The sequence below is a fragment of the Amphiprion ocellaris genome, chromosome 10 (assembly GCF_022539595.1).
Source record: "Amphiprion ocellaris isolate individual 3 ecotype Okinawa chromosome 10, ASM2253959v1, whole genome shotgun sequence".
NCBI classification, from domain to species: Eukaryota; Metazoa; Chordata; class Actinopteri; family Pomacentridae; genus Amphiprion; species Amphiprion ocellaris.
In genome coordinates, this window is record NC_072775.1 from 27,914,399 (window position 1) to 27,938,927 (window position 24,529).

The 24,529-nt window shown below is 39.2% G+C and overlaps 2 protein-coding genes across 3 annotated transcripts; one reads left to right on the top strand and one right to left on the bottom strand.

Moving 5' to 3' along the window:
* The first annotated feature begins 22 nt into the window (after positions 1 to 22).
* parp2 (poly (ADP-ribose) polymerase 2) lies at positions 23 to 16,622 on the top strand. Its single transcript, XM_023294780.3, has 17 exons — positions 23 to 219; positions 1,728 to 1,937; positions 2,192 to 2,359; positions 2,568 to 2,638; positions 3,241 to 3,291; positions 3,704 to 3,800; positions 3,937 to 4,012; positions 4,914 to 5,016; positions 5,123 to 5,276; positions 5,542 to 5,680; positions 5,760 to 5,823; positions 5,937 to 6,071; positions 10,792 to 10,919; positions 11,068 to 11,167; positions 11,937 to 12,035; positions 13,220 to 13,344; positions 15,366 to 16,622. Exons 1-17 carry the CDS (start codon positions 147 to 149, stop codon positions 15,523 to 15,525), a joined length of 1,953 nt encoding a protein of 650 aa, XP_023150548.1. The 5' UTR covers positions 23 to 146; the 3' UTR covers positions 15,526 to 16,622.
* Positions 16,623 to 16,659: 37 nt separating this feature from the next.
* Positions 16,660 to 23,292, bottom strand: si:ch211-284o19.8 (protein lifeguard 1). Of its 2 annotated transcripts, XM_035941613.2 has the most exons (5): positions 21,656 to 23,292; positions 21,174 to 21,374; positions 20,288 to 20,416; positions 17,225 to 17,368; positions 16,660 to 16,794 (listed from the first exon to the last, which is right to left on the bottom strand). In XM_035941613.2, exons 1-5 carry the CDS (start codon positions 21,884 to 21,886, stop codon positions 16,660 to 16,662), a joined length of 840 nt encoding a protein of 279 aa, XP_035797506.1. In that variant the 5' UTR covers positions 21,887 to 23,292. The 2 variants fall into 2 exon arrangements, with proteins under 2 accessions (XP_035797506.1, XP_054870615.1); XM_055014640.1 differs by lacking the exons at positions 16,660 to 16,794; positions 17,225 to 17,368 and adding an exon at positions 19,029 to 19,513.
* Between the last annotated feature and the right edge of the window lie 1,237 nt (positions 23,293 to 24,529).

Sequence of the window (24,529 nt, forward strand, 5' to 3'; positions counted from 1 at the left end):
ACGCTCTTTCGCAGCCCACTGGACACCGGCACTTGTAACCAGGAAGTCAGTGGGGAAGTTTCCCGCCGTGTTTTATTGTCACTGTGACCACTTTACCCATAGATGCCTTTACCACTGCAGCAATCTAACTAGTTCCACAAACCACCATGAGGCGAACAAGAGGTTCGACAAATAAAAGTCTGAGTGCACCAGAACGCGAAGAAGTCCAGTCGAAAACAGGTTGGTGCTTGTTTTTAGCTCTAGCTGCTATTAGCTGCTGTAAGTGGACGACGCCACTCGGACTGAGGACATGCGAGGGCAAAGACCAGCAGGAAATCAATGTTGTCAAACCTTATTAATAATCCAAACTAGCTCACTGTGGATGTACAGTTGCAAAAAGTCAACCTGGTTTATTCTCAAGGTGGCGTTTCAACCTGCTACTACATGTTAATTATACTGTGACAACCTGAATCTATCAAATCCACTATGATCAGTAACACAGGAGTCCTGACTAAGTAGGGATGTATGTGGCGGATTTAGTTTGTATTACAGCTTTATACGGTTCACCAAGCGAAAATACACGAACCCCGCATCAAATATAGCTTTTATTAAGATAAAAAAAATTGTTTTTGCAGTAAGGAGTGCTGTTTAATCAAATAGTTACATGTTAAGGCGAAATAATAGCAATTTATTTCATATATTATTTGCACAATGGAGCATACTGTTGGGGTAAAAACTGCTCACATAGCCAAATAGCATTAAAATGATTTTTTTTTTGACTGTTACAGCAAATCTCAAACAATATATTTGATTTTCAGTGTGTGATGCTTTAAGCAAAGTTGCAAAGATGCATGTTTTGGTTTCATTTTCTCTTTGCATGTTTAGCTTGGGATTGGCAAGGTTTTCCAGACTTTTCAGAGCTTTTAATTTTAACAGTGAAAAAGAGCTATATTAACTTTGTCCACAGCAACAGAAAACTAATAAACTCTGTATTTATTTCCCCCCCTTTAACTGTTATTGGTACCAGACGACTAGAATATGAACAGAAACATCTGTGGAAGGGAGCACGTTGCTGTCACTACCAATATTTCACTGAAATGAAAATGAATCCTTTACAGAATTGATGAAGTTGACTTAGAAATCTTAATTACCTTGTATACCAGGGTTGCCATGAAAGATTATTTTCAATTTTGATTAATTTTAAAGGGGCTGCACAGTGGCGTAGTGGTTAGCACTTTCGCCTTGCAGCAAGAAGATCCCTGGTTCGCGTCCCGGCTTTCCCGGGATCTTTCTGCATGGAGTTTGCATGTTCTCCCTGTGCATGCGTGGGTTTTCTCCGGGTACTCCGGCTTCCTCCCACAGTCCAAAAATATGCTGAGGTTAATTGATCATTCTAAATTGCCCGTAGGTGTGAATGTGAGAGTGATTGTTTGTCTCTGTATGTGGCCCTGCGACAGACTGGCGACCTGTCTAGGGTGTCCCCTGCCTTCGCCCGAGTCAGCTGGGATAGGCTCCAGCCCCCCCCCCCCCGCGACCCTAGTGAGGATTAAGCGGTGTATAGATAATGGATGGATGGATGGATTAATTTTAAAGGTGTTTTTGGTTTATGCATTAATCATTTACTCTATAAAGCACAAAAACATAAAAGCATGAGACGTTACCAGGACCCAAAGAGTTTTTAAGTTCAAATATTTATCCTGTTTTACAGTAATAAATTATAACTGGCTTCTCTGTCTCTGTATGATCAGTGTGGCAGTGGAAGGGAGATGAAGGACAGTGGAAACCATATTCACCTTCAGCTTGTGCCTTGTTGGACTCAGCTGTTTCTTCCGGGAAAACATCTGTCAGTCTGAATCTGGGTTCTGGAACAGCCTACGAAGTTGATCTGAAGAAAATGTTCCAGATAAATCCTGTTACAAAGTACAAGAGGAAAATTCGCACTCAGACTGTAAAACCAGGTGTGTGTATTATATTTTACACCATATACGTCTGCCTTTGTCTCCCAGAGAAAAGGCTTTTTTTGGGGGAGTGTCTTATAAACAGTTCTCATGATTATGCTAATTAATCATGGTCAGACCTAGTAGCAATCACAGGAGGAGAATTATCAAATTTATATTGTTTGTTCCGTTTCTTTCATCATATTTGTGCTAATACAAAAGGTAAGCCACTCAATGTGTTTAAAATGTTTCCTCTGTTCTGTTCTTTTGTTAAGAAAGTTCCAGTGGCGCTAGCGACGTGAATGCTCAGAATGAAAAACCAGTTCAAGTTAAAGAGGAAGTGGAGGAGACGGAAGAGCAACCTGCTGCTAAGAGGAGGAGAGGACAAAGCAAGACCCAAACAAAAAAGGAAGAAATTCCCAAAGAAGAAATAAACAGCGAAGGTACCACAAATCTAATATGTTATACGTGCTGTTTATGTTATCTAAAACTCCAAATGTATTAGTGATGCGATAAAACTCTGTAACTTTTTTTTGCTGTTTTTACACTCATGAGTTTCTGCAGATGTACAGGATGTGGTATTATTATCTGTGCTAAATAAAAAAATACCAGCTCACCTCATTAATGTCTTGATCTCCGTATGCTGAGCAGAAGTTGTCAAGACGGTGGTCATGAAGGGCAAAGCTCCAGTGGACACTGAATGTAAAGCCAAACTTGGAAAGGTAAAGTTTTCTGTGACCACACAAGATATGAAACTCACGTCAGTCACGATCACAGTTTGACACCTGTTTGTTAGAGGGGTTTTGGCCAAGCACTGCTCCAGTTACAGTTCCATTTGTGGGCATGGCACTCCAACAACTGTGCTATCTGTCTATCTGCTGTTACATGAGAATAATGTCTAGTATGCTAATTATTTTGTACTTCATACATTTTGTACTTCTTTTTTGCTTTTTAATTTGTCATTCTTACATATTTTTTCAGCCATTGGCAACTTAATTTACTTGACAGACTTTAATCTGTAAATTTTCTATTAATGATAGTAAATAAAATACATATGTTTTGGTCTGGGGCTGTCAGCTGAACAGACTAAGCAGTCTCAGAATGCTACTTTATAGACACTAGAAAGCTAATCAGTGATGATTATAATGGTTTGTTGCGGCTCTACTCGTACTAACGATGTGTTTTGGTTGCTTGTTTACTTATAAAGTTATGGAGCATTTTTCCTAAAACTTGTGTGTCTTAAACCTTATAAAAGTTTTTACAGGATGCAGATCAGGTGTAGTTACCCTCATTTATGTAACACCTTTTTCCTTTTTTCTTTCAGGCTCATGTCTACAGTGAAGGAAAAGATGTTTATGATGTGATGCTGAACCAGGTAAAAATTTGCATAACATTTCATTACAAGTTGATTCAAAGGGAGACTGTCAAATTTATTAGGAACAATATTTTTTTATACAATCGAGCTCATCTTCATCAAATAAATATATTTTTTTCAATATTGAGTAGTGCTGACTGACTAAAGCAGTAGTCTGAGATCAGAGATCATGTTCCGTAATTAAAAGATCAACAGATCTTTTAATTACGGTTGTTCATGATTTCCAACGTTTGATTTTACATCAAATTAGTTTTACTGTGTTTCATAGCTAATAATGCAACTGCTAGACTGTTTCCTAAATTATATCTGAAAAAATTAAATTGAATTAAGGCTTTAAAATAAGTACAGTTTCATTGTAGATTTTGGTCTGAGGAAATGTACCATAATTTTTAGGCTTTCTCTCATTTTGCAGACTAATCTTCAGTTTAACAACAATAAATACTACCTGATCCAGCTGCTGGAGGATGACAGCCCCAAGGCTTACAGTGTGTGGATGAGATGGGGCAGAGGTGAGTTTAATGGTCTCTGATTTTTGCGTATTTGATGCATGTAAATGTTTGTCATTATGCAGAAAATGTACACAAGAAAGCTACAACTACTCATTGTGGTGACTGAATTAATTTGGTTTTTATATGGTGTTTGCAGTGGGTAAAGTGGGTCAAAACAGCCTCACAGCTTGTGGTGGAGACCTGCTTAAGGCCAAAGATATCTTCAAGAAAAAGTAAGACTATGTGCAGGGATGAGAATTTTCCGCAGATCCGCGGAATTCCGAGTTTTTTTCCACCGAAAGTATAATTTTTGTGAATCGTGTAAATCCGTTGAGAAAATTGTAGGGGGGGTAGGGGTAGGCAAGCAGCCGGCCGGCCGGCGCGTCGCGAGCCGAGGCCTGTGATGGCCGCCCGCCGTGATGGCCATCCCGCCGCCGACATCTTTCGGCAACGCACATTGCAAAATCAGATACAGCTGTGAGAACGGAAATCGGCATTGCTATCTGTAAACATCACTCGCTATTTATGTTAATGACAACATCCGCCTATTTTCGGCAGCAATTTGGCGCCAGTTTCATCTGATTGTTTCCTTCCACATGCTAAATTTCGCGGATATGCAAGCACACGATATTGTTGAGTTTTGATCATTTCTTAAACTGTGCCATTCCTTTGAACAACAAAATATTGGGGTATTAATATGTTGTATTAGAATTAAAATGAACAGGGTATAAATATGTTGCATTTAAATGAACAGATTCCTTGAAAGGCATGAAACTCAAAAATTGAATGTACCGTAAATGATAATGATCAAGTATCCCCTTGGTAGCCCACCAAATTGGGATATTGTTTTTTTAAAAAACAGGTGAAATTCATTGAAGAAATTAATGGATTTTGGGTGTTGATTGCCTTATATATTCACTGTTAAAAGTCACCAGAGAATGCCATTTCTAAGTGAATTTTACAAAAATTTTCCGTGCCTTTGCGCTTTGCGTGCATTATGTCTGCCTTCAGCAGACATTTTCAGAGTTTTTTCCATTTGTCATTCTCATCCCTGTATGTGAGCGATTAAAGAAATGTTTCAGGTGTCTTGCGTGAACGTGTGCTCAGTGAAATTCTGAAATTGCTTTGCCACAGGTTCCTCGACAAGACAAAGAATGAGTGGGAACAACGGGACAGTTTTGACAAAGTAGCTGGAAAATACGACCTGGTCTTCATGGATTATAGCACAAACAAAAAGGTCCATTTAAATTTACCAAAAACTCCACAAAACATTTGTCTTGAGGACTTGACATCTTTGAAAAGGGACCTTTCATTATGTTTGTGAATATATTTAACTGTTTCAGGAGGAAAACCAGACAGTGGTGGATGCTGCACCCGAAAAGAAAACCTGCAAGCTGGATGTGAAGGTTCAGTCTCTCCTGGAGCTCATTTGTGACCTTAAAGCGATGGAGGAGTGTGTGCTGGAGATGAAGTTTGACACCCGAAAAGCTCCACTCGGTCAGTCCCAATTTCTACAGTCACTGCAGAAATTTCCTGGAGTGTGACATGACATAGTCTGTTAATTGTTTTACAACTTACCTTCCTAGAACTTACTTTTACATACCAATCATGCAACAACATTGTCAAAAGATAACATAAAACAAACTCTCAGTTCGGCCTCCTGACTGTTTGAATGTATTCCGCTGGTGGAAGAAGTGACCAGTATTTCTAAATCTTTCATTGTTATGCTTCATGCTGTTTGTGTTTTTCTTTCTACCTGTAGGGAAGCTGACCTCAGAGCAGATCCGTGCAGGTTACACGGCACTGAAGAGAATCGAGGATTGTTTGAAGAAGAAGGGCAGCAATAAAGAGCTGCTGGAAGCATGCAACCAGTTTTACACCCGCATCCCACATGACTTTGGGTACTGAGTGGCCCAACTATGTTCTGAATTGTTTACATTGATTTCTGTGTTGCTGTAACCAAAAAGTGTTATTCTTCAGGTTGAAAACTCCCCCAATCATTCGCTCAGAAGATGAACTAAAGGAAAAAATCGCCCTGTTGGAGGTGAGATTTTCCAAATAAATTAAGAAGTGTTTCAGTTTGGTTATGTTTTGGTCTTAATCTGCTGCATACTGAACAATGTGCATATTTAAGGTCTGTCTGCTGTCTTTTTTAAGGCCCTGAGTGACATCCAGATAGCAGTTAAAATGGTCAAGTCCAGTGAGGACAGTGATGAACATCCTCTGGACAGACAGTACCACTCTCTCCAGTGCAAACTGCAGCCTGTCGACTCCAGCAGCAATGAGTATCAGGTCGGTGTTCAATCCAGTTTCAATTTATTTATTTGGACGGGACAGTGCATATTGATGAACATACAATCTCATGCTAGTTTCCATAAGTTTGCAGTAAATACGCCAGGTTTAGCACAAGGCTAATTTCCATCCGTTGTCCCATACATAAAGGAAAAAAAAGAGAAATAAAAATACGGCATTACGGACATATAAAAGACAATATAGAAAAACAAAAGCAACGACAACTAACAGATAGGGTTAAACCCACCCTAAAGTGCTACTATTTTAGAAAAGTGCTTTCAAGGCATAGCTGGTCGTGAAGTGCAAATAGTTAAAAAGTCTGTTTTTAATATGTCTAATTTTAAAGTTCCTGAATTTAAAGTGCCTGAATTCCTCAATGTTCATGTTTGATTGTCAATCAGCCAAGTCTTATGCTGTCTCTTAAAACTGACAAAAGTGGAGCTTTCTCTGATAGCTGTAGGTAAAGTATTCCAGTTTGCGCAACCTTTAATGGATAATGCATTCTGGTGAAAAGGCGGACTTTCTAAATTTTACTTCACAATCACCCCTTGTGGCTGACCTCGTACTACCAATACCATTTTTCTTTTTGATAAAATCCCCCAGGGGCGGTCGGCCATCCCATTCATAGACTTATAGATTAAACAAGCACTTTTAAATGATGTAAAACTCTCAAAGCATAGAAATTGATGTTTCTTTAAGATTGCACTATAATGAAATGACTGCGTTTTTTTGTCGAACACCTTAATGTCTTTTTTGTAAAGGTGTTCAATAGGTTTTAAAGCAGTGACACTAGCAAACGACCAGGTTGTAAAGAAGTATTCAATATGAGAAAGGATCATGCAGTGAAGTTAGGATTTAGCGGCTTCTGTTGTTATGAAAGGCCGAATTTGTTTAAAGTTTTGTAAGTTAAATTTAATTATATTGGTTACCTTTTTGATGCTTTTTAAAATTGAGGTTGCAGTCCAACACAACCCCAAGATACTTAAAGTGAGTTACCATCTCCAGTTCTTCCCCATCTAAGAGCACAGAGGATCTGCTTTGTGTCACCGGTCGCTTGGTGAGCCTTCCACAGTCAGATTTTTCAGTAATATGTTTCACTGTTTTTTTGGTGAACATCATAAAAAAACGTTCTTTTGGTGTTAAGCATGAGACAGTTCAGTCTTAACCAGTCTTGTATCTTGGACAAGGCATTTGATAGGTTCGCAGCAATTGTCACTGCATCCTTTCCCTCAGTGAAGATCACCGCATCATCCGCATACATTAATACATTAAGGCCTGGATAGACATCTGGGAGATCATTGATATATAAGGAAAATAATAAAGGACCTAAGATAGAGCCCTGAGGTACTCCAGCATGGCAGCAAAGATAGGAGGATTTGATGCCATCAACTGTTACACATTGTGTAAATTAAAATATGTGAGCTTTGTCAATAGGTTGATGGTTGACAGTGTCAAACGCATTAAGATCTAAAAACACGGCTCCTACAAAAAGGTCCTTGTCCAGTAGAGACTTAACCTTTTCAGTGAAAAAACAGTTCGCTGTCTCTGTGAAATGGTTTGCCCTGAAGCCAAATTGTACGTGGTGTAGTGGGGTGCTCCCTTTGTCAAGATGTCTGATAAGCTGATTTGCTATCCATTTTTCAGCAACCTTCGAGACTATTGGGAGGATGCTGATTGGCCGATAGTTTGCCACCTCTTTCTTAGACCCAGTTTTAAAGATGGGTGTTACAGTGGCCTCCTTCCAAGAGAATGGAACTGCTTTTTGACTGATAGACTGATTAACCATAAGAGTGATGGGTTGTACAAGTATATTTGCATGACTTTTTACAAAGTTAGTGTCAATACCATAGACATCCTTAGCTTTGGAGCTTTTAAGAGCTGAAATGGTCCTTGCTACTTCAGTCTCTGTAATACTTTGTACCTGGAAAGTAGTCTGATTGTCCTTTAAAGGACAAGGTATTATAGAAGATGCAGTGAAGGCACGTGTGATTTTAGATATACTATCAATAAAATACTTATTAAAATTAGTGGCTACTGCCATAGGGTCCTTGACCAAGGCATTATTCACTACTAGTTCAGGGGTTGTAGTCTCCTGTTGGTCTTGTTTGCCTAGTAGTTCATTTAAAATTTTCCATGTTTTTTCCCGTTACCTTTAGCACTATCTATGATGGAAATTTAAAAAAAAAAATTGCTTTGGCTCTTCTTAAAGTTTGTATGGCTTTGTTGCGTGCATGTGTGTAATTTAATCGATCAGTGGACAGTCCTGACTTCAGATATTTCTTGAGTAGTGCGTCCCTTTATTTCAATACGTTTCTGCAGTTTTGGTCCAACCATGGTAGATTCTTTACCTTCTGGCTCCTACACCTTGCCCTGCTAGCAAACGATGACATCACCTCTTTGATTTTATCTGCAAAAGCTTTACGATTGATATCTATATTGTTTGAAGATAATAATTCCTCCCAGTCTACAGATTTTAGGGCTTCACTGAGGTTTGCTGATTGGCTCCTAGGAATGATGTTTAATGAAGGGACAATGTGTGATTTTAAATACCTCTGCTTTTTAAGATTTCTTGTAAAAATATGCTATTGTGATTTGACAAACCAGTTAAAAAATTAAAAGTCTTTGAAATTCTGTCTGGCTTATTTGAGAACAGAAGAACAATTCTTCTCTGAGATGTTGTTATTGTAGTTGGTTTCTCAATAAGCTGTTCTAGGTTATGAAGATCTGTAGTTTGTTTGAGAGTTTTCCTGTTCTTTTTGTCATCCCAGTTTATGTTGAAATCGCCTATGACAATGATCTTTTTGTTGTGATCACAGGTGTTGAACATATTTTTCAGCTTGTCATAGAATTCAACTTTAGTGGATGGTTGTCGGTATAGACAAATTAGGATAAGAGACATTTCCTTGGATAGTGTGATTTCCTCACCAACACAGTTAAACTTAATGTCATTAGGCCATACAAGCTGCGTATGCTTTAGATAAACAACTTACCAATTTGCTGAAATTGTATCGTAGTAGTCAAATTGGAAGTTGAAAAGCAAAAACTGGCCACAGATTAGCCTTGAATCAAATACAATAAAAAGTGTTAAGTCGATCAGACGTGCTATGATGTCCAGTTGTACAGTCTTGTCTCGTCAAACTGTATGTTTGCATTTTTTCTTACAGTAGATATCGTATATTTATGTGCATGAGTTAATCCTACTATGTCCTTAATTCATGTCTAAGATGACAATTAAGATACTTGAAACTTGACCTTGAGTAAATAAATAGACTAATTTAGTGGCTCACAGATACTAATGGCATTAAATTACATCAATTCAAGTGTTTGTAGACATCTTTCTGCAGCTGAATACATTGTAGTTGAGTCAAAAAGACAACCTGTTTAATATACTAGATTACCTGTCCTAACTTGTGTGGTCATGAAGGGTGGAGCTCCCAACCCGATCCTTATCGTTTAGTAAAATATAGCCCAAACCCAGTAACATTTCAAGTATTGTAGATTAACTGTAATACCTGTTTTACTACTATCTTACTGTTTAATACTGTTGCAACCTGAGGAGATGGGCAGTTCCATGTTCGAAAACAGAGAGCATTGTGGGGGTTTTGCATGCAAAGGGGCACTAAGACAAAGTCTTCTGTGACACTTAATGACCTCCGGCATGCACATATTTTATCTCTAGCTTGGATCTAGTAGGACAGCTTTCTTGTACGTACAAATGTAACTGGCACCTTCATGGCTTAAAACAACAGTATCAGAGGAGTGTGAATAGAATATATAAAATAGAAATACTTTATTAATCCCAGAGGGGAAATTTGTTTGCTACATTAGAAAGAGTACAATATCCACCACCACAAATGCAGATAAATAAGTAAAAATGTGCTGTAAATAAAAAATAAACAATAAAAATAACATAAAATATAAAACATAAAAACAAAATGTCCTTTGTAAAGGACGTACAAATATTGAAGTGTTTTATAGCGCAAATACTGTCCAAGAGTGGAAAGAGTATTTAAAAAAAATGTGCAATTTCAAATTACAAAACTGGAAAAAGATGCTACAAGACAGAGAGGACTGAGAGCTCTCTGCCAGCCAGGGGTGATGCATTTAATAGAGTTATTGCTTGTGGCAGGAAAGATTTCCTGTATCTGTCCTTGTGGCAGCGGAGCTGGAGCATCCTGTTGGAAAAGCTGCTTTGCTGCCTGTCCAGCAGTGGGTGAAGCAGGTGGTCAGGGTTATCCAGGATGGACAGCAGTTTATTCAAACTCCTCCTTTCCACCACACTTTAAAACAGTCCAGTTTGCAGCCAACCACAGAGCCGGCTTTCCAGATCAGTGTCTTCAGTCTTTTCTTTTTGCTGGTTGTGATGCTGCTCCCCCAGCAGGCCACTGCAAAGTACAGGGTGCTGGCCACAGCCGACTGGTAAAAGACCTCTAACATTCTGCTGCGCACGTTAAAAGTTCTTAGTTTCCTCAGAAAATAGAGGCGACTCATCCCCTTCTTGTACACAGTGTCAGCATTGGTCCTCCCGTTCAGTCCACTTTCGAGGTAGACTCCTAGGTACTTATACTCTCCCACCATGGCGATGTCCTCACCCAGGATGTGGAGCAATGTGCAGAATGGGATTGGGACATCCACTGTGGTCATAACTTTTCAGAAGCTGTAGGGAAATCTCGCCTCATTTTGAAACAAATTCACTCTCGCTTTTTTTATGTGGTTGAAGGTGATAGAAAAGTATCTGCAGTCCACTCACGCTCCCACCCACTGTGACTACACCATGACTGTCCTCGACATCTTCTCGGTGGACAGAGACGGGGAGAGCAGCAACTTCCTCTCGAATTTACACAACAGGTTAGCAGGAACAACATAACTGCTTTATGTTGACTTCAGAATCTGATTTGTCATGTTCCTTGTTTGCCCCTATAAAATCTGATAATGATGTTAAATGAAAATTATGGTTTTCTTTACACTGAACTCTGCCCGTTTTTGTGTCTACCAGGACTCTGCTGTGGCACGGCTCCCGTCTCTCAAACTGGGTCGGCATCCTCAGTAAAGGCCTTCGAATAGCCCCACCTGAAGCTCCCGTCACTGGTTACATGGTAGGAAAAAATAAAAACATAACTAAACATAAAATCCAATTTTTACATCAGTTTCCACTCAACCATTTCTTATTTACCTGACATTTTTAGAGCATAAAATCTAGATATTTATTAAGATATTTGTGAAATTTAAGCCTAATATGTTAAATACCTTTTGAGATACTTAAGAAAAACTGCCCATCTACCTACTTTCAGTATATTATTTGATATTTGAGGCTGTGTGAACAGCAAATATCTCAGGAACTACGAGATAAAAAACCAAAAATTTCATTTTTATTTCTGTCGTCATTAATTTAGAATCTGCAAAATTGGACCAAAATAATTTCTGCTTATTGGTGAGTTGAATTACAAAAAAATCCCATCTTTGAGCTGACGTTAGCAAACATAATTGATAATGCATAAGTCAACTAGGTATATTTTCTGAATTGAATATAGCTGTGTGTCATACAAATACTAAATAAATGACAGATTATTTTATACTTTAAAATACTTGGTCACAAAAATGGAAAAAAATTTTTTGGAACTTATCTTTCCAAGTATTTGATATATGAGAAAGTTTCCAATGAATCTGCGGTGGTCGAGCAGAAACCCTTGATGATTTGAGATGGAATTTTCCAGATGCATTCTTGATTTACAGGCCAGATTTCTCCCTATTTTTTTTATTTTTTTTAACATTTTGACCATTTAAAAAAAGATCCAATTACTTTTATAAATTTACTACATTTATAGTGACAATAAATTCTTATTCCACAATTTCTCTTTCATCCAGTTTGGTAAAGGTATCTACTTTGCTGACATGTCGTCAAAAAGTGCCAACTACTGCTTCGCTAACCAGAACAACAAGGTTGGGCTGCTGCTACTGTGTGAGGTGAGTTCATTTGATGTTTGCTAGATCCACAATTAATGTTTTGCTTCAGCTGCTGCAGCCAGAGATGTTTAATGAAATAGCTTGCCAATAATCTGCAGGTTGTTGCAGATGTCATATCTTCTATTTTTACTCTTAAATCTACTCCTAACAAGCTGTTTTTTAAACCTGGCAATGAGGAAAGAAGTGAAACTATAAACTATATGTGTAAACTGTATGTTTAATGTTATAGTCTGTTGAGATTAATGGGAAATATTGTAACAAACAGCAACAGCAACAGATGCTGCCTCCATCAATCAAGTGCCATGCCATTCAGCGTAGGCGATTATTTCTGTCCATCTAATCCGATCTTTTGCTTTCTGAATTGTGACTATGGCCCGTTCGATGTGTAGCCATGATGTCAGTCCATCTGTCATTTTCATTCTCTGTCTGCCTCGCCCTCTCTTCCCTTCTTTAATTTTTCCAGTTGTGACGATACATTCCAGGGTCTCTTTCCTCATGATGTGTCCAAAAAATGTTTCTTGCCGTTTTCTACAGTTGTTCAATAGCATATAATTTGTGTTTAGTAATTTTAAAACATCTTCATTGGTTATTCTGGCCATATAAGATATGCGTGGCATGTGTTGGTAAAACCACATCTCTGCTGCCGTGATTTTGTTTGACATTTTATTATTATTGTTCCAAGATTCACATCAGAACTGGTAGGATGTAACAGCTGAGAGTCCTCATACGGATGCTAATTGCTATTTTCTTATTTGTCAGCATACTTTTCAGAATTTCCCCTCGTGGGATTAATAAGGGATAATAAAAAAAAATAAAAAATTTCATTTTCGCAAATGCTGTTCTTGCCATTGCTACTCTACGTCTGATGTCTGCTTCACACCTCCCATCTGTTGTCATCCATGAACCGAGATATTTGAAATGATGAACTTGCTTCAGTATTTCTTTGTCTAATTCTATGTTACAGGTTGAGATGATATTTTTCTTTGAAATTACCATTACTTCTGTTTTCTCTTTGTTTAAAGACAGACAAAGTTTTTGGCTCTCTGTATTAATTATAGATACTATAGATGCTGCCTAGAGGGGCCCATTGAAGTGTGAATCCAACATGATTTGAACCTAATGTTCCATGTTTGGCCCAGATATGATACAGCACGGTTGGATGCTGTTTGTGTTTGTGGCTGCAGGTCGCTCTGGGAGACTCCAACGAGCTGCTGGATGCCGACTATGAAGCCAACAATCTGCCTGCTGGAAAACACAGCACCAAGGGCCTGGGACAGACCGGACCTGACCCCAAAAACTCTGTTACATTGTAAGTCCTTCTCATTGCACTGATACACATCATACAGGCCAAACATCGATTTAGTTGTGCGTACCTGTTACACAACAAAAATCACTACAATATCTGGGTGAGAAGGAAAAAGAAAAATTACAATATCTTTATAAATATTACAGGAAATAGCCCTTTAACATGACGCCAGCAACAAATCATCACTGGTGCCACGTGATAGGTCCCAGGGTTTCCTCTACATTCATGCTAAAATCCCAGCGCCGCTCCTTTAACTTTTTTATTTATTTTTTTTTAATCGTCGCAAATACTCCACCGCCGCATGTCTCTTCACAGCAGTCCTGCACTGTGTCGGGTACTCGCGAGTACTAAGGTAAACTACAGATAACTGTGGTGCTCTCAGTATCCACTCTTTCTTTTGTGTGTGGTGGCGGTGCGTTGCGTTGCGGGTGGCAGGGAGTCTGCCGCCGCTGCAGGAAAAAATCCTAGAGGAAACACTGGGTCCTATACAGTAGCTTTAGCAGTTTCTTATTACTCTGCCAAGGAACGGGCGGAGTTATGTGACGATCGGCGTATATTTGTCTGTGAATCTGTCTGTCTGTGTGAAACATTACTGAAAAACGGAGCAACAGATTTGCATGAAATTTTCAGAGAAGGTCAGAAATGGCACAAGGACCAAGTGATTAGATTTTGGCAGTGATGCGGCTTATAGTCTGGATCTACAGCTTTGTTAAAGATTTCCCACTGGGAGATATAGCAGCCGGCATGGCGTCGCTGTAACCATGATGTGAACACTGTGTCAGTTACCCGCTGACGATCACATGATTGCAATCCTACTACAAATTGACTGTGATTTATCAGTTGGAAATCATACAAGGAACAAATGATTAAACTGTGGGCTGTTTCTGAGTCCCATCAATTCCTGCTGCCCGCTACATATTTAGGTCACGCCATGTAGCAAACCCCAGCCAGACACGTTGAGTTCAGCTGTCAGCCTTATTTTGAACACAAATTCACCTTTCTGTCCTTCACTCATTCCTTCACAGTAAGAGCTTGTCCCCATTGCAGCTAGGTGCTTCTAAGTTTAGACACATCCTTTGCTAGACAGCAACAGCGTGTAACCGTTGTCTTTCATCTTTATTTGAATTTTCTGACTTTTCGGCAGCGTCTTTGTCATGTCAAGAATCCGCTTCTTAGAGAATCACTTCCTGTGCTGCTGGAATGGTGACAAAATAAAAGCCCCCAACATTAAAAATACGTATTCAAAATAAAAGCATGGAAGGAACGATTATTTTAACAGTAGCAAAACAAAGGTTTGCCAAAAGTGATGAACTGATCAGCAGACTTTTATAAGAGTAATTTACACACAATTTGGTATTCATACATAACATGCACATGCATAACACATGCTTGTGCTCAGCGCAAGGTCATTTTTTATTAAAGATTTCATCCCTTGGAAATGATACGTCAACTGCGCTCTGAGTGCTTTTTTAGTTAACTTCTGTTGTTGTTGTCATTATCTGTGCATCATTTAGAGTCAAACATTTACTATCCACAGAGTTTGTATACATTACTCATCTATCCATCCATTATCTATACACCGCTTAATCCTCATTAGGGTCGCGGGGCTGGAGTCTATCCCAGCTGACTCGGGCGAAGGCAGGGGACACCCTAGACAGGTCGCCAGTCTGTCGCAGGGCTACATACAAAGACAAACAATCACTCTCACATTCACACCTACGGGTAATTTAGAATGATCAATTAACCTCAGCATATTTTTGGAATGCAACCCCCGCGACAGACGAGGGACGACTGTATTTTTAATTACTGCTGACCAGTTTCCAAAGCAAAGACTCCAAATCTTCAAAGCACCAGTTGGTTTCAGTTCATGTCAAGTTCAAATTCAGTTTCTGCACGTTCATTTTCTTCTGGCACAAACTAAACCCACTAAATCTGTCAGAAGTGTTTTAAAGGAAGTGCAGTTTGTACTTAATGTGTGAAAACCACTAAAATGCAACTTTTCGTCATCTCTTCTTCTTCCTCAGGGACGGTGTGACGGTGCCGATGGGCCCTGGGAAGAAAACCAGAGTGGGTAAAACCAACAGTTACTCGCTGCTCTACAACGAGTTCATCGTTTACAATCCTGCCCAGACTCGCATGAGGTACCTGCTGCGGATCCAGTTCAACTACTCCTCGCTGTGGTGAGGTGGCAGAAGCAGTGTGATGATCTGGGAATCTCCATCCAGCAGAGGTCGTATTTTGTTCAGCCATTCTCCGTGTGCACTTTACTCCTGTGTAGCTCTCGGTTTTGGGGATTGAATGTCAACACTGTAGTTATTGAGTGGAAAACTGAACAGTTTATTTCTGCAGCAGTTCATTGATTTGATAACTGACCGTAGTATAAGATATTCTGATAATCAAATCATCATTTCAAGCAAAAATGTCAGAAATTATCTGCTTGCATCTTCTCAAACATCTGCTTTTCTTTAAAATAAATAATTCTAAATTGAATATCTTAGGACTTTTAGGCGACGTGAACAAGCAGTTTTAATGCATTTTAGCATTTTTCACTTCTTTGACATTTTATATACAAATGGATTGAGAAAATAGCTGACATATGAATTGATTAATGAAAAATAAACACTAATTGCAGCTCTACAGTGATGCGACCAGCAGATCTAATAGTTCAGTACATTTCAGTCAATATGTAAGTGAAAATTGAGGAAAAATATCAACAATACTGACTTTTCTACAGTGGGTTTTCTGTTCTTTCCCAGTATCCTTTTTCAAAACATAATGTCGGACTCAAATAATTTCTACATACTTTGTGGTTATTCGAGCAGGTTTACAATATTAGATAAAATGAAGAAATTATTTGGAACATTTTGCACTATTTTTTGGCCTGTGTGTCTTCATATCAGTAAAGCTGTATGTAAAAACATTCACTGTATTTTGGTTTTAGCTCTGCAACACAAACTGCCTTTTGGATTTAATAAATAAACATCTGACTTTAAGGACAGAACATAGTGATGGAACTCAAGTTTGATGGGATGAAATATGACTTATAAATGTAAAAAAAAGTAGGAATCGGATGTTTTTGTTTGTTGGAATAATTTTTCAGTAAAATATTTGGGGTTATATTGCCAAAAATACACAATAACTTCACTGAAAGCATGTTTTATATTTTTTTTTTATTTGTGTAAAACTGAAAGACAAAATTCTGTCTCAGTTTTAGTCGCTTTAAGCCTGATGCAGTTCAAATATATACATAATGATAATAAAGGATGTTTTCATTCACTGTACGGAGTGTTTGTGTTTACATGTGTTGTTTGTACAATTTCACCTCCTTCCCAGGAGGTAGAGGAAGATGACCATGATGTCGAGGTAGATTGTGAGAGCGGTGTTGATGTATTCTTCTGGATTCGGACGGTAACTCATCAGCCCCATCATCAGCTGACAGTCGATCATTAGGAACTGAGGCAGACATGAAGATGTACTAGTGAATGCTGAGTCACTTTCACACTAAAACAACTTCAGTGAAACCATTTTTAGAATGTAATAGTAACACCTGTGCTTGGTTTATCAAGGTTTACAAAAAAAGCGTTGACTCCTGCTTCCTTGAAAATGGCCTTTAAAGATATTAAAACATCTTGAAATTTAAAATTAATTTTTAATTAAATATAGTATTCAAGACTGTTGTGGGCTATAACTGTACTTTGAGTACAAGTACTTCAAACAGATTTTTGTTTGCGATTTTACCACAAATTTGCTGGAAGATCTTAAGTATGAATATTCTATTTCTAATCTTAGGTAAAATTCACTGATGAAACTGAATAGCTGAATACTGTGTGAGTCTGCACTTGGCTTTAGAAACGATGTTATCATGTTAAAGTATTTCTTTTACCAGTGAATAGAGCAGAGCTCCCAGACATCCATAGGCAACTTTGGCGATGTACAAGTAATAGAAGGTGCAGAAAAAACCAAACATGATGACATCTAGGAACATAATCAACAGAACACCGTAACAAATAGTAAAATCATAAAGAGTCTGTGAATAAAACAGAAAAACATTAACACATGAATTAGTTGTTGTCCACATAGAGCTTGTCTTTGCCATTTGCCATTAGAACAATTTATTAGACCTTTTATTTGGACACAGAGCAGTTGCACAGACCACATATACACCTAGCAAATATACACGTAAGCATTTGAACGCTTCTATTACACGCACTTCTAACTTTAAAATCATTTAATTTGCTTTTCTAGTTCCAACATTTATTTTACTCTTTATCTCACACCAGGCTTTTAGCACAACAACCTTATGATCCTGCATTTTACTGCACATATTAAATGAGCACACAACCAATAAGTCCACTCAATCTTTCCTCATATAATAGTAAAGTTGGTTTTGAATCACAGTGTTACAGAATTTATTCCAACCTCAGTTTTTGAGACCAGGTTTGCACTCGATTTCTTAAATTCCACACATTTTTAATGAGGCCTGGGGTTAAAAATGAACATACTGTAGCTGTCATCTGTTTATACATTACATAAAATAGATAGTTGTTTTTAGTCTATAAAATGCCATCCAATATTGAAAAGTGTCTGTCACAATGTCTTACAAAACATAGTCTTGTTTTGATCAACCAACAGTCCAAAACAGGAAATATAATAAGTTTGCAGTCATATAAATACTTCCATCCATTCATTTTCTTCTGCTTATCCGTGGCTGGGTCGCGGAGGCAGCAGACGAAGCAGGTCATTCCAGATGTCCCTTCCCTCAGCAATGCTTTCCAGCTCTTCCTGGGGGATCCCGAGGCGTTCTCAGACTAGACCAGATACACAGTCCCTCCATCGAGTTCTGGGTCTGCCACAGGGTCTCCTCCCAGGCAGACGTGTTCGGAAAACCCCCCAAGGAAGCCTACCCAGAGACATCCGAATCAGGTGTCCAAACCACCTCAACTGGCCCCTGTACGTGAAGGAGCAGCGGCTCTACTCCGAGCTCCCTCCAGATGTCAGAGATTCTCACCCTATCTCTAAGGCTGAGACCAGCCACTCTGCAGAGGAAGCTCATTTCAGCCGCTTGTATCTGCGATCTTGTTCTTTCGGTCACTACCCAAAGCTCATGATCATAGGTGAGGGTTGGAATGTAAACGGACTAGTAAATTGAGAGCTTTGCCTTGCGGCTCAGCTCCCTCTTTACCACGATGGTTTGGTACAATGCCCGCGTTACTGCTGACGCTGCACCAATCTGCCTGTCCATCTCACACTTTGTTTTCCCATCACTCATGAACAAGATCCCGAGATACTTAAACTCCCTCGCTTGAGAAAGCAACTCTCCTCCAACCCGGAGGGAGCAATCCACCAGTTTCCGGCAGGGAACCATGGCCTCGGACTTGGAGGTGCTGATCCGCATCCCTGCCGCTTCACACTCGGCTGCAGACCGCTCCAGTGCGACCTGAAGGTCACGGTCTGTGGAATCCAACAGAACCACATCATCTGCAAAAAGCAGAGATGCAATACTGAGGTCCCCAAACCAGATACCCTCCTCACCTCGGCTGCGCCTTGAGATCCTGCTCATGAACACCACAAACAGGATTGGAGACAAGGTTCAGCCCTGGTGGAGCCCAACACCCACAGGAAACAAGTCTGACTTTGTGCCGAGTATGGGGCACTGGGCCTGTATCAGCAAGCCCAGTGCCCCATAGTCCTGCAGTACCCCCCACAGAGCCCCTAGAGGGACACGGCCATAGACCTTCTCCAGATCCACAAAACACATGTGGACTGGCAGGTCAAACTTCCGTGACCCCCGCAGCAGCTCCACAAGAGTGAAGAGCTGTTCTATCGTTCCACGACAAGGACGGAATCCGCATTGCTCCTCCTGAATCCAAAGTTCAACAATCAGTCGGAGCTTCCCTTCCAGCACCCTAGAGTAAACTTTCCTGGGGAGGCTGAGAAGTGTGATACCTCAGTAGTTGGAACACACTCCGGTACCTCTTTTTGGAAATGGGGACCACCACCCCGGTCTGCCACTCCACAGGTACCGTACCCGATGCCCACACGACATTGCGACATTGTAGTGATGTGTCAGCCAAGACAGTCCAACAATGTCCAGAGCCTTCAGCATCTCAGGGCAGATCTCGTCCACACCTGGCGCCTTGCCACCAAGGAGCTTCTAAACTACCCCAGCAACCTGTCACAGATACGAAGATTCAAAGTCAAAGTCAAAGTCAGCTTTATTGTCAATTCTTCAATATGTACATGACATACCAAGAATCGAAATATCATTACTCTCTCTTCGTGCAACAGTAGACATTAAATAGAGACTTAAAAAAATAAGATATTAAAGGGCAAAAAGAACAAAGGAAGCAAAATTAGAGCCGAGATACAACTAAGAACTAGTCTTCAGGCTCTGCCTCCTCCACATAGAACATGTTTACCGGGTTCAGGGGTTCCTCAAAGTGGTCTTTCCACCACTTGACAATGTCCCCAGTACACGTCAGCAGTCCCCCCCCCCCCCCCCCCAGTAAAAAAAAAAACAACAATTTTTATTTTAAATACAACCAGACTCGCTGCTGTCTTGCTGCTTACAAAAGTAAATAATTAAAGTGAGTAAAAATATCACTAAAACGGATTTTCTTGCATTTTTTATTGTTTCCCAGTATCCTTTATGAGAGCATAATGTTGGACACTGTCAAATAATTTCTGCATATTTTGTGGTTTGTGGAGCAGATTTACTATATTAGATAGATCCACATGATATAAAGAAAATATACAAAAAAATTGATCACCAAAATAGCATCAACCATCCTTAAACTAAATATATAGAAACAGTTTAGAGCCTTAAATTCTAAAGTGAAGGTCCACTGAAACATCTGCACACGGCTTTAAAATAAACATATATGACTGATGTGTGGATAAAACATTTTGAAATGCAGCTTTTTTTAGTTCATTTTGTTTGTCTAACCTGTGCTGAGAAAGCGACGATTGTGACAGAAATGACCAGCGTCTCTCCCATAGTGATGACCACAGCAGTGGTGTCGTGAAATGAGGCGATGGTTCCCACCATGTACGACAAGCTCAGGGTGATGACAACCTGGAGACACAAAATTCACTGCAATAAACAAAATAATATCACGTAAAAAAACCTTTTTTTTCCCTCACTATGTGTTAGGATTTAGCTTGTATTTGCGTTTTCTTTCTCGTTCAGGTGCAAAGTGTCCTTTTAGTTTTGCAACACTGAACAAACAAATTAAGATGTCAACAAAACCACAACTGCTCACAATGAATCTGTGAGAAGGAAACTGAGGTTTTCTTCAGGAGACAGAATTCTGAGAACTGATCTGAACATTTAAGGAACATTTAACCACTGAAGAAAACTGAGCCAGGGATTCGATTTCACACTTTAACTACTACTTCAGTAGTTTTTAGTCAAGGAATTCTTCCACAAAATGCTTTCAGCTGAGCCTGTTTGACCAAATGTTTCACTTCTCTGTCAAGAATGTGGCTGTGGGGCGCCTGTATAGCTCAACGTGTTGAGCGGGTGAACCATGTACAGGGGCTGGTCCCCGACGCAGCTGGCCTGGGTTCGATTCCTGCTCGCGGCCCTTTGCTGCATGTCTTCCCCTGACTCTTTTCCCGTTTCCTGTCTCTCTCTCACTGCAGCTGTCCAATAAAGCTGATAAAAGGCCAAAAAATATAACTTTAAAAAAAAAAAAAAAAGAATGTGGCTGTGTGGTTTCATATCCAGCATTTATGTCCTTTTAAATACATGGTTCCTTTATTATTTATGTTTTTAAGTAACATATTATATATGTAATTAAATATTTTATGCTGCTGTATTTGTAACACACCAGGCTCACAATGTTCCAGGGGTGACGGCGGCTGAAGGACTTGCAGAAGCTGAGGGTGATGGTGACCACGATGAAGATGATGAAGGAGCTGAGATAAGCCCACAGGTTGGTCTGAACTTCCTCTTTGACCAGGGTAGAGAAGGTGAACACACAAACCAGACTGAAGGTGAAGAGCAGCTGCAGAATCAGGATGCTGAACACCTGCACATGTGGAAAAAAGGACAGAAAACAACAAACTTTATTACAAACGTAGGAGAACTGTGGTGAAAAGTTAAAAAACTGGTCTCAATGGTGTGTAGAAAGTCTACAGTCTAAATCAGTGCTGTCAACTCAGCTTTTAGCACAACCTCATAATGATCCTGCATTTTGCTGCACATATTAATGATTAACGTGACAAATATAACCTCTCAATCTTGTCTCGTAATAATAAAGCTGATCGTCATCACTCATTAGCCAAAAGTGGGATAACCGAGACTACAAACCTTCCTTATGAACCCTCTCCTCACTGTTTTGTCATCGAAAGAAGATGAGGACATAAATGGAGTCGTGTCGGATGCAGCTTCAGGGTTTATGTCACGGAAAGACTCGTATCCAGCTGAGGGCTGATAGCTGCAGGGGGTGTCAATTTTGGGTGGATTGTAGGTGGCTGGGGGTGCAGAATAAACTGGAGGCTGCTGTTCTTGGTAGGTATGGTGGAGGTAGTGAGGAGACATCACAACCAGGAGGTGTCTGTTTGGATGTGAAGGCGTCTGCTGTGTCTGATATTCTGGATGAAACTGGTGGACAAAAATGAAATATATAAAGAGGTTTAAATTTGCAAAAGATGAAAAAACCCCAAAAGACCAGCAGATGACACCCTATATATAAAATGCACTATGTTTGAACATGGTTGTTCTAAAGGCTGAGGACAAGTTTCACAGTCAGCCACTGAAACGAAATCTTTTATTAGAAAAGAATGTGGAAAGAAAACCAAATTGCAGTGTCTCTCAATAACTGGACAAACTTGTGACAAAATTCATCGGTAAATTATTGAGATTGATCACACACATCACAACCAAGTGGTGTCTGAATGTGAAGGTGTCTGCTGTATCTGACATTTTGGATGAAACTGGGGGATAAAAATGAACCATATAAAGACATTAACTTGTGCAAAGATGCAGCAGAAGAAGGTAGTTGTGAGTTTATAGAATTACTATAAAAATATGATGTACACTGTACATTGTACAGTATAAACTTGGCATCTAAACTACTGAAAAATTGTTGTTTTAAAGTTTCATATTAAGTCAGTCACTGGACCTAAATCTTTGATGAGCAAAGAATGTAGAGAGAAAACCAAACAGCAGTTTCTCTCAATGTCCGTCTGTCTGAGAAACAAAAATGAGCCATATTAAGAGGTTAACATTTGCAAAAGAAAAAAAACACAGATCATACCATAAAAATAAGACATACTGTGTGAATTTGGTATCTGAATTACTGAAAAATGGACTGAACTTGCCTTCCCCTCGTTTGTTCTGCTACTTCTCTGCAGATTCTACAAAATTCGACTTTTCATGGCAAAGCAGTCAGCCAAGCATGAAACAAAGCAGTCGTTTAATTTTGTGCAACCTTGAAATGAAAGGCTGAGCTGCTATTCTGATGAACAACTAGGTCCCTCTGAGCAAAAATGGCAAACTACTTTTGGGTTCTCAAATGTGAGAATTTACTGTTTTTATGGGCTGTATATGATGGTAAACTAAGGATCATTGTAGTGCAAAAAAGAGAGACATTTCATGATATTGTCTTGTGCCCAATTTTCAGAGTTTTCTAATGCTTTTTAGACAAAACAGTCAAATTAATCTCCTCTCTGCTGTAGATGTTTCCAGCCAATATTTTGCCAACTTCCATTTAATCTTATACTGTTTTCTAAAATGCCTAAATTCTAGTATCTGTTCCTTCTAAACTCCTCTTGATGTTAAAGTTTCTCGTTTACGTGCCAGAAAACCTGGAGTTGACACAGAAACACAGCAGGAGGCCTTTGAAGGCCTTTGAGATATAGTATTGTTCATGACATTCCTGTCATTGTAAATAATTTATGTACCATCTGTAATCCAGTAACTTTCACCATTGAAATGCTCTAAAACCCAACTTGTAACAATCTTTGCAATATTCAGGTGTGTGTTCTATGCTGCTCTTTTTGAAAATACACAATAATTGTAGTGAAAGTGGCCTTTTTTCTTCACAAAATAATTTTATTTGTGGTGAAAGAAACTATACACAGTTTTTAAACTTATGGTACACTTAGTTGTAATATACACAGAAGGGGATTGGGAAGATGTTTTTATTAATTCTGAAACAAAAGTAGCATGTATTAAATTCTAATATCACATATTTGTAACCTATAAGATACTGGTAATTTTGAGAACTGCATTTATACGATACAGATCTTAGGTGTGGGAGCGTTTTCCATGTGTAAACAAGTTCATTTTATTTTTTTCCTGCAAAAATGCCAAAGTATTCTGTTTGCCAATGTGAATATTTACTCGTTTCCTCTCTAACCTTAACCCTAGTTAGACTGTAACGATGGACTGCCGTTACCAGACGTCGGTTAAATAGTAAATTGAAATGAAATCAACACACGCTTTAAATTCTAAAAGCATTTATTGAGGTATATGTTCTGATGTGTTTGTTTCTTTGTTTGTTGGAGCACATGGGGTATTTATTAAGTGGGGTTTAGGTTGGTTATACTTACTGAGTGTTTATTTGTAGTCAGTAATGGCTTTTATGTAAATATTTATTATCTATTTATGTGTGTGTGTGTTTGGGTGTTTACCTCTCATATGGTATGTGCCTGATAGGCAAAGGGTATTTAGGTCAGTGGAAAGAAGCGCCACGGGGCTCTTTTTATTTGGTTGGAGGAATATGCTGAATTATATTACGGTATACTACTTGGCATTATGGTGTATAAATAGTGATGGCTGATCGACGCTTTGTTGAAGCTTCGACACTTCATTCAAAACATGGTTCATTACTCAAGGCTTCAATAACATACAGTACTTCGAGTAGGACATCTAGTGGTCCATAAAATGAAGTGCAATTGAGACGTGCTAATTGGTTCATGGATTGTTTTGGATTTGATTCTTCATGCACATTCCTGTTCAGCTACACTAGATGGTTTCTAATGGATAAATAATAATAATAAGGTTACTAGTAATAATAATGACAATAATTATTGAAGACCGTGTTTCTTATTTGGGATGTCTGTCTGTAACCCTATATTGTCAGGGCCTCCACCTCTACTGACTAAGTGGCAGGCTTTCCTTTTGTTTTTCCTTTCCTGTGTGTTTGTGGGCGTGACTGTTGTGTGAGCGTGTGTGTCT